A 15,044-nucleotide genomic window follows, 5' to 3' on the forward strand; every position below is an offset into this window, starting at 1 on the left:
TTGTGCACTCAGTCTGTGTTAGTGGCGCAAGGAGAAACATTTAAGCTGAAGGCAAAGTCACACCTACTTCAAAACAACATTCAGCTGGGGCAACCTTGTGAACATCCAACTCTCAAGGCAGCCTGTGCTGGACAGAGGGAAGAGGTTGATGTGACCAAAGCAGTAAGCAGTTGTTTTCTACAGTTTTGGCTGTGGCTAATAAAGCAGCCTGCAATTAAATTTCTGTGGGTTTGGATGTGTTTAGTAATCTGGAATTATTTACACGCTTGGTTATTGCCCCAGCGTTAACCAAGGCACATAAACTAATTATTAGATGAATTACACGAGCAAGAATTGTGCTAGAGAATTTTTTTTAACAATAATATATTTCTAATATGGAAAGCTCAGGACACCACATTTAATAATAATAAATCTTACAAAACTAGCCCAGCAACTTTTGTGCTCATCAGCTCAAATTAAATTTAGAATCCACCGAGGAAGGAAACTAAGCCAGTTTCTGTTGCCTTTTCTTTCATGTTTTTATAAAAACCACGCAACATAATATAATAAATCCATTGCTGCACATGAAGGTTAGCTGACACGCGGGATGTCTTTGCCATTGCGTTTGGCAAAGAAACAATGAAAGCTGTTGTTGCTGAATAAACAACCAGTGCTCTACTGCCGCTGTTGTTTACTACAGTGTGGGTTTGGTGTTTTCTACCCTGTTGATCAGCTGAAGTAATGGATTGTTGAGGCCTTAGAGTGTACCCACCTGCTTGTCCCGGGACTAAATCATGCTGTTGATTAAAGTGGAGGAGGGCTGCTGATACTTTCAGCAGTGAGTGTTCCCTCCAGCTCAGCTGCGGTATTATCCACAGGCTGACTACACACCTTAATGCTGTCCCTATGCTTTCCTTCTGCTCGTCAAATACATTTCATTGCGATGTTGACCCTGTGCTAACTTGCATATGACAAATAAAACTGAAAACTGAAAACTGAAACACACTAGACACCGTAGTTGCTGTTTTATCATTCACCAGTAACTGCGAGCGCTCCTCCCTTCCTCCCTGTCTCTCTTCTCTGCATTAAGCAGTATGGGCTCTCTGCTAAAGTGCTAATGTTGCAGAACTTGGGACCACCGCCGCAGTCTTACTCAGTATGCTAGCCCATCAAAGCCAGCGCGGTGGCCATTTTCAGCCAGCTAGATTGTTAGCAAGGTGGCAATTTGTCATGCTGGCCCAGGGTCTGCAGTCTGCTCTCTGAAACTGATTGCAGCAATAACAAAGGCCCATCCTCTTCTAATTTATTTTACTGCATATATTTTATTCGAGGAGGCTGTAATTTATTCATATTTCACGTTGCCTTATTACTGTTTGAACATCTGTTATTTTGCTTTATGGACTAGATCCAGCTCACTGCTCCCTTAATACTTAATGCTTTCATCAGATCCGGACCTCTTATCCCACAGTCATGCTGAATGACCAATTTATTGGCCCCGTCTCAACAAATAGGGATGCTTCCTGTTCAATTGCCAAGAGTCTCCTCATCGCACTGCAGTTTCTTTTTTTTTTTTTTTTTAATACTGTCCTATTGGCCACACCATGGTTCTGTTTCTCTGAGTTACTACACCTCTTTTCTTCTCTCACCTCTTCCTCTTTTTCTCGTGCTCATCCTCTGTGCCATTTCTTCTTGTCACCCCCCACCCCCATCCCCCTTTCTTGACAGTCGCACCTCAGCCTCCAGTTATTCTGGGTCTGGAGAGGAACGAAGTCAAAGCAGAGAGAACGCTTGTGTTGGAGTGTGTGTCATATGGTGGAAACCCCCTTGCCACTCTCCACTGGACCAAGGTAAATCTCCTGCGCCATCTGTTAAGGAAGCTTTGTAACACACTGTCACGCTGGCAAAATGAGCCATTCCTGTTAAAAAACTCGCAACATAAGTATCCCATTCTTTGTAGCTTCTGTTCTTCGCTGCCTGCGCCATATGGGAGCTTGCAACTACTCAAACATTCTGTTGCCTTTTTGAGTTTCATGTGTTCATCCGTCTGTCAGAACGGAGAAGTTCTGTCTATGACTTGGGAGGAGGACGTTGTTGCTCAGAAGTCCAGCAGCATACTCAAACTGAAGATCACCCCCGCTGACAACCAGGCAGAGCTGTGCTGTGAAAGCTCCAATCTGGTGTCCCGATCTCCTCTTTCTGTCAGCCGCAAAATAACAGTTCTCTGTGAGTGAAAATAACTTTTAATACACTGCGCAGTGCTGGAACACACATGCACACACTGGTAAAAAACAAAGCCCAGACAGGACTGAGTGATTGCAGGTTATTAATAATATGGACGCATTGCAGAGGAGTATAATACATCTTTCCTCCAAGCCCAATCTTTTTGCTGTCCCAGTAAATATTGTAAAGTTAATATCATTAATGAAACTAATGGTTTCTATGGCTGCAGCCCATAATTCCAATTGCCTCCAGATTAGTACCACTGTATGCTCTTTCGTAGCTGTTACATAAATTTAGCTGAATTGCTTCAACGCGCAGTCCTGAGGCACTAACGGCGACACTTTGAAACAGTAACGCCCATAGTTAAGAGATTATACTTTTCTCTCTGAATATAAAATGTTTGTTTCAGCAACAATAGAACAAATACGAAATTAATATTTATCAGCCTTGATGCATTGAGTCTAACAATAGCCTGATTTTCACTACAGAGCCACACAATGTGGAGAGCTTTAAATGCTGTCTGATTGATGCGCCGATTTTATGTAAATATGATTAGGAGCGGCCCTTCCGCTTGCTCGTGCTATGTAAATGTGGTTTAAATTGCACCAGCGCTCCTCCATTTACCAAAACCCTCAGCAGGCTGTGGTGCCATGCCTCCCAGTCATCCATTCAGAGATGGTGAAAATGAACCGCTGACTGCCTGACAATGCTCTAGGCGCTGGCAGAAGCTGGAGGGCACGGAGCAAGACTCACTGGTGAAATATGAATATGCCTCCTTCACCATACAGCACCTGCAAGAATTTCAGCGGTCGATGTGTGTGTGTGTGGATTAGGCAGATGCATTCCACACAGTGTCACATGTGGAACAGACATAAAAACACAAAAGATTTACATGCATGACCCCTCCTACTAGAAGCCTGCCAGCTCGGTCCCAAGGCTTTGTATTCCCCGGAAGGCTTTATACGACTGCATCACTTTGCCTGCAGCTATTGTACCCTGTCTACCCCTCTGGTTGAAACGAAGCAGACTTTAGAAACCACAATGAAAACCCCCAGAGAAAACAAGTTGCCACTCAAAGTGATTTTTTTCCCTCTCACCCTTGATACAGCTCTGTGTTTCACATCCAAAAATAGTTGCGCTGGCTCTGTGATCAGAATATGTAGCCGTTGAATGTACTATTCACGGGATGATATTTTCACTGACTTGTCTTTGTATGTTTTCCCATTCATGTGTGCGTGTACATCAGTTGAGCCTGCTGAGCTGACGCTGTCGGGTTCGTTAACAGCAATTGAGGGGCAAGAGTTGAATCTCAGCTGCTACACCACCTCCAGCAATCCCCCCGTCGACATCCGCTGGTGGCTGGGCTACAAGGAGCTCAACAACACTTCTGTTGCTATGGAGGAGGTGGGACTACACGGGACGCAATTTGCACAACGCTGAAATTCATCTACGCAGTCCTATGACTAGTTAACATCCTGGTCGATTTAAACAGAATACTGAAAAAGGTTATGTTTATATATATATATATATATTTTTTTTTTTTTATGAATAGATAGGCAAAAGGCATGGAAGCTAATGTACAAAAACATTTCCTTTCAGTCAAGCTTGCCTTCAGGGTATCAACAAAAAAACTATAAAAATGCCTCCTATTGCATTAAAAGAATCCTCAATATGCAATGTGACCTCATGTGAACCGTTATAGATGAAAGAAAACAGTATGACCATGAGCTGTCTCTGAATAGGCCTGCTGCAGCTTTGCAAATGAATCATCCGATTCCAAAAAGAGTATTCTGCTGCTCTTCTCCTCTTTTGTGTATGCTAATAAGATCAAAGTGAATAAAAGCTGACACAGAAGATGAGTATTATTAAACAAGCTCTTTATTCATCTGGTAGCAGCATTTTCATTTGATCTTACACAAGGCACTCAGTGTGCCGTATGCGAGCTTTAATGCATGCGACACAGTGTGAGGCGAATGAAGACTGACGCTCCTGTCCAGTGTCTTTGTTAGTCTTTCTGACTGTGGCTTTTACAGTAATTACCACAATAATAGCTTTAATAACCAGATGTGCTGCAAAGGCATGACCACTATCAGGCAGGTGCAAAATGACACTTGCCTCAATTTATAACAGTGTGCAAAGCCGGAGAGTCAGATGAATATACTTATTTATCACAGACCATGCACAACATCAGTTATTACAGTGGCTAATTTGCCATCTGTATTCGCCAGACAAACCAGCAAGGGTTGTTTTTCTCACAGACCCCCCCCCCCACACCCACCCCACACCCCCACACACACACACACACACACACACACACACACACATACAACTAAGTAAGGATGCCAGACCAAGACTGACTGTCCCCCAAAACTGTCAGGTGTTCTTTGTGTCTGCAGGGAGACAACGGTGGGATGACAATCATGTCCAACATGACCCACCGGGTCTCCAGGGAGGAGCACGGGATGAAGCTCACCTGTGAGGCTTTTAACAAGGGAACACATTTCTCCAAAACCCAGAGCGATGAACTCAGTGTCTACTGTAAGTGACTTTAAGTTTTCTAAGTAAGCGTGGTTTCTTGAATTCCTTTGATATTAGTGTACATAATTGCCACAAGAAAACTTCATGGAGAATAAAACTTTGATTCCAGCATTGTTCTGAAGGGTTAATGAAACTGTACAGTCCAGTAAACAAAACAATTTTCACAATAGCATTGTGCACCTAAACGTGTAGTGAGGGTGTGCTGGGAACATCTAGCAGAGGCCCCAGTCTGCGAAATCTTCAACGCACACCTCCGGCAGAGCTTCAACAGCATTCCGAGGGAGACTGGGGACATTGAGTCCGAATGGACCATGTTCAGCATCTCCATTGCAGCCGCAAGGTGGTTGGTGCCTGCCGTGGTGGTAATCCCCGAACCAAATGGTGGACACCAGAGGTGAAGGGAGCCACCAGGCTGAAGAAGGAGTCCTATCGGGCTTGGTTAGCCTGTGGGACTCCGGAGGCAGCTGACAGGTATCGACAGGCCAAGAAGGCCAAGACAGGCCAAGACCTCAGAAGGTCTGCTAGATGATGTTAATGCAGCACTACGGACGATACCTACAGCCACGATTACCGACACTAACAAGTTGATCTACAATACGGCAGCAGTGATCAGTGAGATGGTTACAAGTTGAACAGCCACAGGGGGCAGTACCCTCCATGGAGAAGGAGGCTAGAGGCTAAGATCCAGGTAGCACAGAGGGAGGTTAGCCAACTATCGGAGTTGCAGAAAGGCGCGATGAGGAAGGTGCCTAAGAAGTACAGGAAGCTGTCCAAACCTGAGGCTTTGGAAACTGCCAAGCAATGACTCACAGCCTTGGCCAGCCACTTGAGGAGGTACACCAGAGAGATAGAAGGCAAGAGAATAAACCAGCCAAGGTGTACTTTCAGTGGCAGGGGAACAATATGAGAACAGCACCACCAAGGCTGGAGGCAGAACAATACTGGAAGAGCATACGGGAGAAGGACGCAACCCATAACGGCAACCCATAACGGCAATGCTCAGTGGCTAGTGGATCTGAGGGCAGACCACAGCGACCTCCAGTAACCATCACAGTGGCAGATATCCAAGAAAGGGTCTCCAGTATGAAGAGTTGGACAGCACCAGGTCCTGACATGGTTCACGCCTACTGGCTGAAGAAGCTGACTGCGCTCCACGAGCGCCTCGCAGCACAAATGAACCAGCTGCTAGTTGACAAGAGACACCCGGAATGGCTAACCGAAGGCCGGACAGTCCTGATCCTCAAGGACCCCCAGAAGAGACCGGTCCCCTCCAACTACCGACCAATAACCTGCTTCAGCACCACATGGAAGCGCCTGTCAGGCATCATAGCGGCTAAGATGAACAGGCACATGGGTCAATACATAAGCGGGGCACAGAAAGGGATGGGCAAGAATACCAGAGGCGCAAAACACCTGCTACTGGCAGACCAAGCAGTCAGCCGAGACTGCAGGACCAGACTGACCAACCCGTGCACTGCCTGGATTGATTACAAGAAGGCCTATGACTCAATGCCCCACACCTGGATCCTGGAATGCCTAGAACTATATAAGATCAACAGGACCATGAGAGCCTTCATCAGGAACTCAATGGGGATGTGGCGGACAACACTGGAGGCCAACCTCAAGCCCATAGTACAAGTCACCATCAAGTGCGGGATCTACCAAGGAGATGCTCTGTCCCCACTGCTGTTCTGCATAGGCCTTAACCCCCTCAGTGAGATAATTGACAAGACTGGCTACGGATACCGACTACGGAATGGAGCAGTTGTCAGCCACCTCCAGTACACGGATGACATCAAGCTGTATGCCAAGAGTGAACGAGACATCGATTCACTGATCCACACCACCAGGATATACAGCAATGACATCGGAATGTCGTTCGGGCTGGAGAAGTGTAGTCGGATGGTAACAAAGAGAGGGAAGGTAGTCAGAACGGAGGGGATCAAACTACCAGAAGGCAACATTGCAGACATAGAGGACAGTTACAAGTACCTGGGGATCCCGCAGGCGAATGGGAACCATGAAGAGGCCGCTAGGAAAGCTGCAACCACCAAGTACCTGCAGAGGGTCAGGCAAGTCCTGAGGAGTCAGCTGAACGGTAAGAACAAGATCCGGGCTATCAACACCTACGCCCTGCCCGTGATCAGGTACCCTGCTGGGCTAATAGGCTGGCCAAAGGAGGAGATAGAAGCCACTGACATCAAGACAAGAAAGCTCCTTACCATGCATGGAGCGTTTCACCCCAAGTCCAGGGGTGAGGCTGTGAGGCCACAGTCCAGGATGAGACAAGGAACATCCACGAATACATCACAAAGATGGCCCCAACTGACAGCGTGCTCAATGAATACCTTAGGCAGCAGAAACCCAAGAAAGTGGAGGAAGGCGAGGAACCATCATGGAAGGACAGGCCCCTGCACGGTATGTACCACCGGCAGATAGAGGAGGTGGCTGATATCCAGAAATCCTACCAGTGGCTGGACAAAGCTGGACTGAAAGACAGCACGGAAGCACTAATCATGGCAGCACAGGAACAAGCACTGAGCACAAGATCCATAGAGGCTGGGGTCTATCACACCAGGCAGGACCCCAGGTGCAGGCTGTGTAAAGATGCTCCAGAGACAATCCAGCACATAACAGCAGGGTGTAAGATGCTAGCAGGCAGGGCATACATGGAACGCCATAACCAAGTGGCCGGCATAGTGTACAGGAACATCTGTGCCGAGTATAACCTGGAAGTCCCTCGGTCAAAATGGGAGACGCCCCCAAGGGTGATGGAGAATGACCAAGCTAAGATCCTGTGGGACTTCCAGATACAGACGGACAAAATGGTGGTGGCTAACCAACCGGACATAGTGGTGGTAAACAAACATCAGAAGACGGCCGTAGTGATCGATGTAGCGGTTCTGAATGACAGCAACATCAGGAAGAAGGAACACGAGAAGCTCGAGAAATACCAAGGGCTCAGAGAAGAGCTCGAGAGGATGTGGAGGGTAAAGGTAACGGTGGTCCCCGTGGTAATCGGAGCACTACGTGTGGTGTCTCTCCGCTTACTTGATGTTTTGTTGCACTGAAAATATGATCAGAAGGGTTTTTTTCTTGTCTGTGCTGCTTTAGCTGACCTAGTTAGTATACAAATGGACACACAGATGCAGGTTATTAACAAATGTGAGAAAGAAGCTCTCATTAACAGAACCAAAATCAAATATATGATGAGTCTTTTTTTTTTTTTTTCAAAGAAGCGGATCCCTAATGTTTTTCTATTGATGTGTCAAAGACCAAAATGCTATCAAGCCTGAAAAAAACATACTTACTTCTTAATATTTTATATGTAGTTGTTAATTAATTTTTGAAAAAAATAAATTAAGTATTCCTTCATTTCCAAATAATACAAGTCAACAAAATTCATTATAAGATAAATCATACCACCCATTTTACATGCAGCAAGAAAACAAGAATGTGATTAGGGTCTAATTACACTGGGTAAGTTAATCATAAACATATAAAGATATATTAGAGGTTAATATGAAAATCCACATCTTGACTTAATGAAGTTTCATAAATACTCATCAAGCATATGTAACAAACTAAACAGCAAAATATTTAAAGAGATATTTAAATTGCAAGTAAGCTTCCAAAGCCATACCTTATTGGTATATTATTGGTAACAATATGCCAATGGATCCTATAGATAGAAAAAACTGACATCGTTTACAGGTTTAATTGCAAAAAGAAGTCAGATGTTAAATAAACTTATATGGAACATCCTGATGCTCACCTATTATATCAGTAAAAACATTATTATAATAAATTTATGGTCTCAATTTCTCATTCCAAGTCTTATTGACATTTTGTTTATAAGATAAGTAAAATATAGGATAAGGCAGTATATGCTTTTGAGTGGGGCTACATTGTGATTGACACGCTGCAACCATGCCGTGTCCCCAGTTTCTCCTTTGTGATGTCTAGTTTGAGACAAAATTCTCAAACTAAGGTTTTAAAACAGGACTTCCATGAACAATGGGTGACAGCATGGATCTTTTATATACAGTCTGCACAAGGTAATAAACCCAAGAAAAAGTAGAGTAGTTACAGTTATACATTAAATGTGTCTTTTTTTTTTTAATTTTTCAGTTGAAAAAACAGCCAACACATCCTTGGTATTAAATTAACCATTGCAAAGTACCTACTTACTGGAGGCCAGCCACCACTGACACACTTAAAGAGATTGCTCTGCAGACACTAATATGGAAGCCTAATATGGAAGCCTAATGTGTCTGGGGTTTTCAGGGATGGGCGGTGGACCAATCCACAGTGAGGGAAATGAAGGAGGGACACAATCTTTTGAGTGTCTATAATTAGCAAAAGTCTTTTCATTGCATTTTCTTGTATAATTTAATGTTATATTATTGTGTTTGCAATGATTTGAGGACAACTGTTTGTTTTTCCCAGGAGGGGGAAAACAAACAGCCAATTTCTGCCAATTGATTAGATAACAGAGTTTGGAGAAAAGCACCAGTGGGGGCCAATGATATTTCAGGAGGTTTACTGCCACCCTGTCCCCCCCACAGTTCCAGGAAAAGTCTTTTGCAGAAATTTTTGAACTGATATTTGTATAATTGATATCAACTTCAGCTCTTTTAAAGAGACCAGTCCCTTAATACAATATGAAAAACAGGTCTACTTAACATATTTTTAAAAAAACCCCAAAGGAACTGATCATAAAAAATTACAATCAACAGACCCCCCTCAAAAAGTCTGGATCAATGCTCCACCTGAAGATGTCCCCTTACGTTCTGGAAGCACGGTCCATATGGTCTGTTTCGCCACTGGGGGAAATCCGAAAGCAACTTTGGCTTGGTTCAAGGTGAGAATGCGCTGCCGTAAGAGCATGCCTGACTGTATATTTGTGTCGTGGTGTTTGTCGAGCCTAAACACAGAGATCTACAATCTTTCTTTGTGATTTAGGACGGAACGGCAGTGACTGGTGCACTGCAGCAGACCTCGTTTGATATGGGTGTAGCTCGAGAACTGGTCGTGGTCCTGACAGCAAGTGACAACATGGCCAGCTACCGCTGTGACGCCACGAATAAAGCAAAGAAAACCATCTCTGCATACACCAAGCTCAGGGTTCACTGTGAGTAAGACTGGAGCTTTAAGACTTGAACTTTCTCCCAGTCTAACTTAGCTGAGAGAAAAGCATTATATCAGATAAATGAATTTCACAGCAGATTTGATTTGCTGCATTTTATATCCTTCATCTTGAAATAATCAATGAGTCAAAATTGAATTTTCGTGTTTACTCTGTGGTTCTCCAGTTACACCAGTAAGTATGAAGATCACAGCCCAACAAGAGGTACTTCGTCAGGGTGAGGCGCTAATCCTGGAGTGCCAGGCTGGAAGCAGCAGTCCGATGGCAAACATCTCCTGGATCTTGGGCCCATTAAGGTTTGCCTAGTCAGTAGGCTAAAGGGGACATAACAGAAAAAGCTCTTATGTAAAATCACATCCCCAATTCACTGTCAGAATGAGTCTGAATGATTGATGTTTATCCTATTAAATGAGGAGAAATGATAACTGTTTGGTGCACTTGAAGTCCTTTATTAATTGGATTTACTGGTTGGCAATTGTGTCGTAGGTTGCAGGGAGTCGAGGAGGAACCCAGGGATGCTGAGTTTGGTGGCATTTCAGTGCACAGTTCTCTGTCTCTGAATCTGACTTCACAGCATCACAACCAGAAGGTCATCTGCCAGGCCTACAGCCATGTTTTGGCAGAGGGGACCAACACGTACTATAAGCTCAATGTGCTTTGTAAGTAGAAGGTGAATTGTTTGCTCACGTCTCTCTCTCTTTTTTTTTCTCATTCTTTCCTGTCATTGACTGAGAGGTTTGGGTTGCATCATTCTTAAATGATGCACAATGATGATCATTAATGACGTGGATCAAAAAGTAGTTTGCTGATGTGACTTTGCAGAATGTGTGTTCAATATAATTTTTTTTGTTTACCGGAAACCTTTGTTGTAAGTTGTGGGTCTGTTGAGCTCTGTGGCAATGTGTCCTAATTGTGCATTTGCTTTGCTGCATGGCCATGCTTGTCTTTGATGCCATTTCACAGGCAGCAGCCAGCCACTGTTTCAAAGCTTGGTGCTATGTATGAGCATGAAGGAATGTCACTGTGTGTTTGTGCAGAGCTGCCGTTGGACAACAGTACTGTCACTCGTTGTTTTAATGCCTGTCCCTCTTCCTCCTGTGCTGCCTTACTCCCCCGTCCTCTAAGTGTGTGAAGTTAGTAAGATCTGGAATTATTGGTGGGATGTCGACTTTCTACTTGTTTGACTCTCATTAGTGTCTCTTCGTGCTTTCACGTCCAACATGTTTTGTGTGTCTTTGTGCTCACTCTTGGTGGTTCTGTGGCACTGACTTTATATCCTTGCCACTGATCTATTTGCTTAGTATGAATCCAATTCACTGTAGCTGTATTTTATTTTATTTTATTTTATTTTATTTTTTTGTGCTGCTTGTCTGTCAGACCCACCAGAATTCAGCCCAGACCAACCAACAGAGGTGCAGGTGCTTGAGGATGACATGGCAGTCATCCCACTGCTGGTCTCAGCTAACCCAGAGGAGGTCTCCTGCATTTGGCTGCACCGCAGGGAGAAGCTGGTCAAAGGTGATCTAGGGTTGTGTGATGGCTCTATAAACCAGGTCCTAGTTGAGCTGAGCCAGCAAGTAAGCACTCAGCTCTGCCATTCAGGGTCTGAATAAAACATGGCAGGTTAGCCAGCATGGGACCCTGCCAAATGTGATTCTCATTACTGCTCTAATGTATGCAGTCTAAATGAGGATTGCTGTCTCCCTGAATACAACACAACAGTTCTAAACCTGGCTTTTCCTCCTGGCCAGTGTCACCAGGGCCCTGCTGCACCCACTCTCTTTTTCTGTTAGCTCCATTATACAACAGCACTATAAAATGACTATTTTAAATGCAGAAATCCACCTATTACATTTTAAGCGCTGTGGAAAAGAAGGTGTCTCTCTCTCACAGTCTATTGTTGGCTTGATGTGAGAATCCGGCCAGGCCAATCAATAATGCAGAATTAGACGTCACTTAGAGACCAGTGGCCAGAGGACATTCAGTTGATGAGCATGTAATGAATACTTAATTTACCATTGCTTTTTACGTCTGTGTGTGCGTGTGTCTGTGTGTGTTTTGGTAGAGGAAGATTACCGCTATCACTGGTTAGATGACCACTCACTGGAGATCAGGAATGTGTCAAGGAACGATGCCGGAGTTTACGCCGTCAAGTGTGAAAATGATGAAGGCGCAAACGAAATCTCCATCACGCTGGACGTTCAGTGTAAGACCCTGCACACAGGAAATGGACGAGCTCGTGTGAATCTTTAGATTTGCACACACTTTCTGATGTTGTTCTGTTGTTCCTATACCTTTTGAAAGGGAGCAAACATTTTATAGAAGTTAATGAAAGTGCCCCAAGAAGCCAACTACAATGGCAAAGGAGATTTTTAAATAATGATTGAGATGGTAACTCTTTATTGAATAGGTTTCCTTCTTTAAATAGAGAACGAGCAGAATTTCTCTTGCCTGTTTTGTAAATTGAATTTGAATCGGAACAGTATGACTGCTTTTGAACTTGACAGTGTGCATCCACACATGCTGACAACAACTCTGACTTCTAGTTCCTCCCCGCCAAACGTACCTCATTCATTAGACCTCCATGCAAGGCCATCCACCTCCACTGCTGCCCCAGGCCCAGCCTCAAGCTCTAGGCCCTCTGCCCCGATACTGATGATTTAATAATAGGAATGTGGAAAATGTAGGTCTGCCTGATTCACTAAAGCCCATGGTACATGCCTAATGGATTCTGCCATCTTGATCTGACTGGGCTTGACAGTTGTAGATATTCATTATGTATGGAAAATTGTGGTAGCTTTTATGTGTGGCGGTGTAAGCCACTTATTGGTGTCGTTCTTGGTTAGGAGACCAACATGGGTGGATTCCACAAACCCAGAGGTCTGTGTCTTGCTAGCTTTTCCCATCACTGTTCCTCGAGAGTGAACATAGGTTTAGACAAGTAGGCACTAATGGCTTTATTGTTGCAAGAACACGGCACCCATGGGATGTATGAAAAGCTTGTGAGGCAGAGGCGAACAAAGAAAAGAGGTGGAGTCTTGCAGTGAGGAAGAAGATATAGCGTATATGTAGAATGAAGATATATTGTATATGTATAAAAATGGCAAACTGGAGGGTCACCAGGTTACCCTACTCCTCTTGTTTGTTTCATCACTATCACACCTTCATAGGTCACATGACCAGATGTCTGTTACAGACACATCTATAAGAAGAACAGATGCTCTTACTGTGTTTCTTCCTTTCTCTTTCTTGTTTTACTTATTTAGTTATTCCATTTGCTTAACTCATGTCCATATTTGATTTATTTTTATTTTTGTTGTGTCCCCTTTTTCCTTTAGCTAATCACTTCCCTATTTATATGTTAGCCAGACTGCCTTTATGCTCTTTATTGTCTCACTGTCAGCTTTCCAATGAGTTTTTATTGTTGTTTTGTGTGTATGACCTTTACCTGTTTCTGCCTTGTTGACAGAGCTTGTTTTAAGTAAGTGTGCTTCATTAGTATTTTTGGATTTTTTTTTTTCCTTTCTGATGCTTTTCTCTTGTTTTATTTTTTGACTAATGACCATACAGAGAATGAACTCAAGCCTGATAGTTAAGTACTGGAGTTGAGACTTTGCTTGGTCTCCTCTGCGACCCCTGTGTTTTCAATTCTTGGTCTTGGTTATCACCTAAAGAAGTTAATGACATTGTATCCAAAGCACAGTGGCCAATTATAATGGGTTTATGAATATTTGCAAAGGCAAACTGGTGTAAGAGTAATTACAGCAATGCAGCAAGCCTGTTTAATGGTTTGCCAAATGATTTGTCCCTGGTTGACATCGCTCCTGCCGTAACCTTATTCCTTTTTTCTTACCCTCAGATGCTCCAAGTGTCAGAGCAGAGAAAGAGCCGGTGTTCGTGAACCTGGGGGAAACAGCAGATCTGATATGTGTGGCAGATGCGAACCCGATTATAGCTGGCATGTTCTCTTGGAAATGGCTGGTGAGAGCCACATATATAAAAAAAAAAACGTACACAGAAGCAGTCATCCCCTAAATGACCTTCCTTTTATCTGGCTTCCTTTCTTGCCATTTTTTACTGGCCTTTGCAAATGGCCAGATGCACCATATTTCACTGGCTCTAACTATCCTTCCACCCCACCTCTTCCTGCTCCACGCTCAGCCCAAATCCAGAAAAATAGCTTTCATTACTGCTGCGTGACTAAAGGGCACATTCGTCAATGTGGCGTGGTCGCTGTATCTACCGATGCCGACCAGTCTTAACCCACCCCCTGGCAGTCGTGTGTGCGTGTCACTTTCAACCTGCATGGCCCCTCCTTCTCTCTTTTCCTGTGGCTCTCTAGCCTTTGGCATTATTCTTCTCTGTTCTCAGAGCTTGTTCCATTGAGTGCCCTTCCCATCCAGACCCCAGGCCCTGATGGTTTCCGGCTCAGCTCTTCCTCACAATCTACCTGTCTAGCTCTCATCCATCTAGACAGGTAGGGGAGGCAGATGTGTGCTGAGGGATAGCGGCTGTCGTCTTCTTATCCTGCCTCACTCTATCTTTGACAGGGAGAGGAGGAGGTGGAGATGGGCGAGGAAACCCAGGAAGACGAATCAGGCCTTCTGACCATCTATAATGTGACTCGGGCTCACGCTGGTAGTTACGAGTGCCTAGCCAATAATGGCATAGAACCCCCTGCCAGTGCACATATACGGTTGGTTGTGCAATGTGAGTTTTGTATTCGGTCTTCACTGTGAGAAGGCGATAAAACATTTCCATTTCCTCGCTGTGTGGTATCTGCAAGAATAATCTTCTATGCCCATCTTGTCATATATAGTTAAACCAGAGCTTCGTAAAGGTCCCCAATGGAGAAAGGTAGCAAGCAGAGGGGATGGCACTAGCACAGCTGAAATTGTGTGCCAGGCAGAGGGCGTTCCTCGTGTCGACTTCTCTTGGGAAAAAAGTGGTGTACTCATGGATTTTGAAAATCCCAGGTTGGAGAATTGAATATGTTAATTGTTTATGCTTGTGCTAAATTTGTAAATAAAAATAACTTCAAGTCAAATATTATATTCTACACTAATTTGCAATTTCTTAATATGTCGTTGCTAAATCCAGATTTACTGCTTTTGATATTTTTTACCTGTTCAACACTTTTTTGTGTCAAGCTGAGTAA

At 44.1% G+C, this 15,044-nt stretch overlaps 1 protein-coding gene across 3 annotated transcripts in view; it reads left to right on the plus strand.

Moving 5' to 3' along the window:
* Positions 1-15,044, plus strand: part of nphs1 (NPHS1 adhesion molecule, nephrin) — a 38,848-nt gene that overhangs the window by 17,002 nt on the left and 6,802 nt on the right. For all 3 annotated transcript variants that reach the window (XM_040029504.1, XM_040029503.1, XM_040029501.1), the window contains exons 7-19: positions 1,705-1,826; positions 2,031-2,202; positions 3,446-3,603; positions 4,596-4,737; positions 9,477-9,601; positions 9,703-9,871; positions 10,053-10,182; positions 10,373-10,545; positions 11,264-11,404; positions 11,952-12,092; positions 13,746-13,867; positions 14,437-14,596; positions 14,706-14,862. In XM_040029504.1, the coding sequence (XP_039885438.1) occupies positions 1,705-1,826; positions 2,031-2,202; positions 3,446-3,603; positions 4,596-4,737; positions 9,477-9,601; positions 9,703-9,871; positions 10,053-10,182; positions 10,373-10,545; positions 11,264-11,404; positions 11,952-12,092; positions 13,746-13,867; positions 14,437-14,596; positions 14,706-14,862 (1,912 nt within the window). The remainder of the gene's footprint in view (positions 1-1,704; positions 1,827-2,030; positions 2,203-3,445; positions 3,604-4,595; positions 4,738-9,476; positions 9,602-9,702; positions 9,872-10,052; positions 10,183-10,372; positions 10,546-11,263; positions 11,405-11,951; positions 12,093-13,745; positions 13,868-14,436; positions 14,597-14,705; positions 14,863-15,044) is intronic.

This window comes from Simochromis diagramma, unplaced genomic scaffold (genome assembly GCF_900408965.1).
Source record: "Simochromis diagramma unplaced genomic scaffold, fSimDia1.1 OVJJ01000361.1, whole genome shotgun sequence".
NCBI lineage: Eukaryota > Metazoa > Chordata > Actinopteri > Cichliformes > Cichlidae > Simochromis > Simochromis diagramma.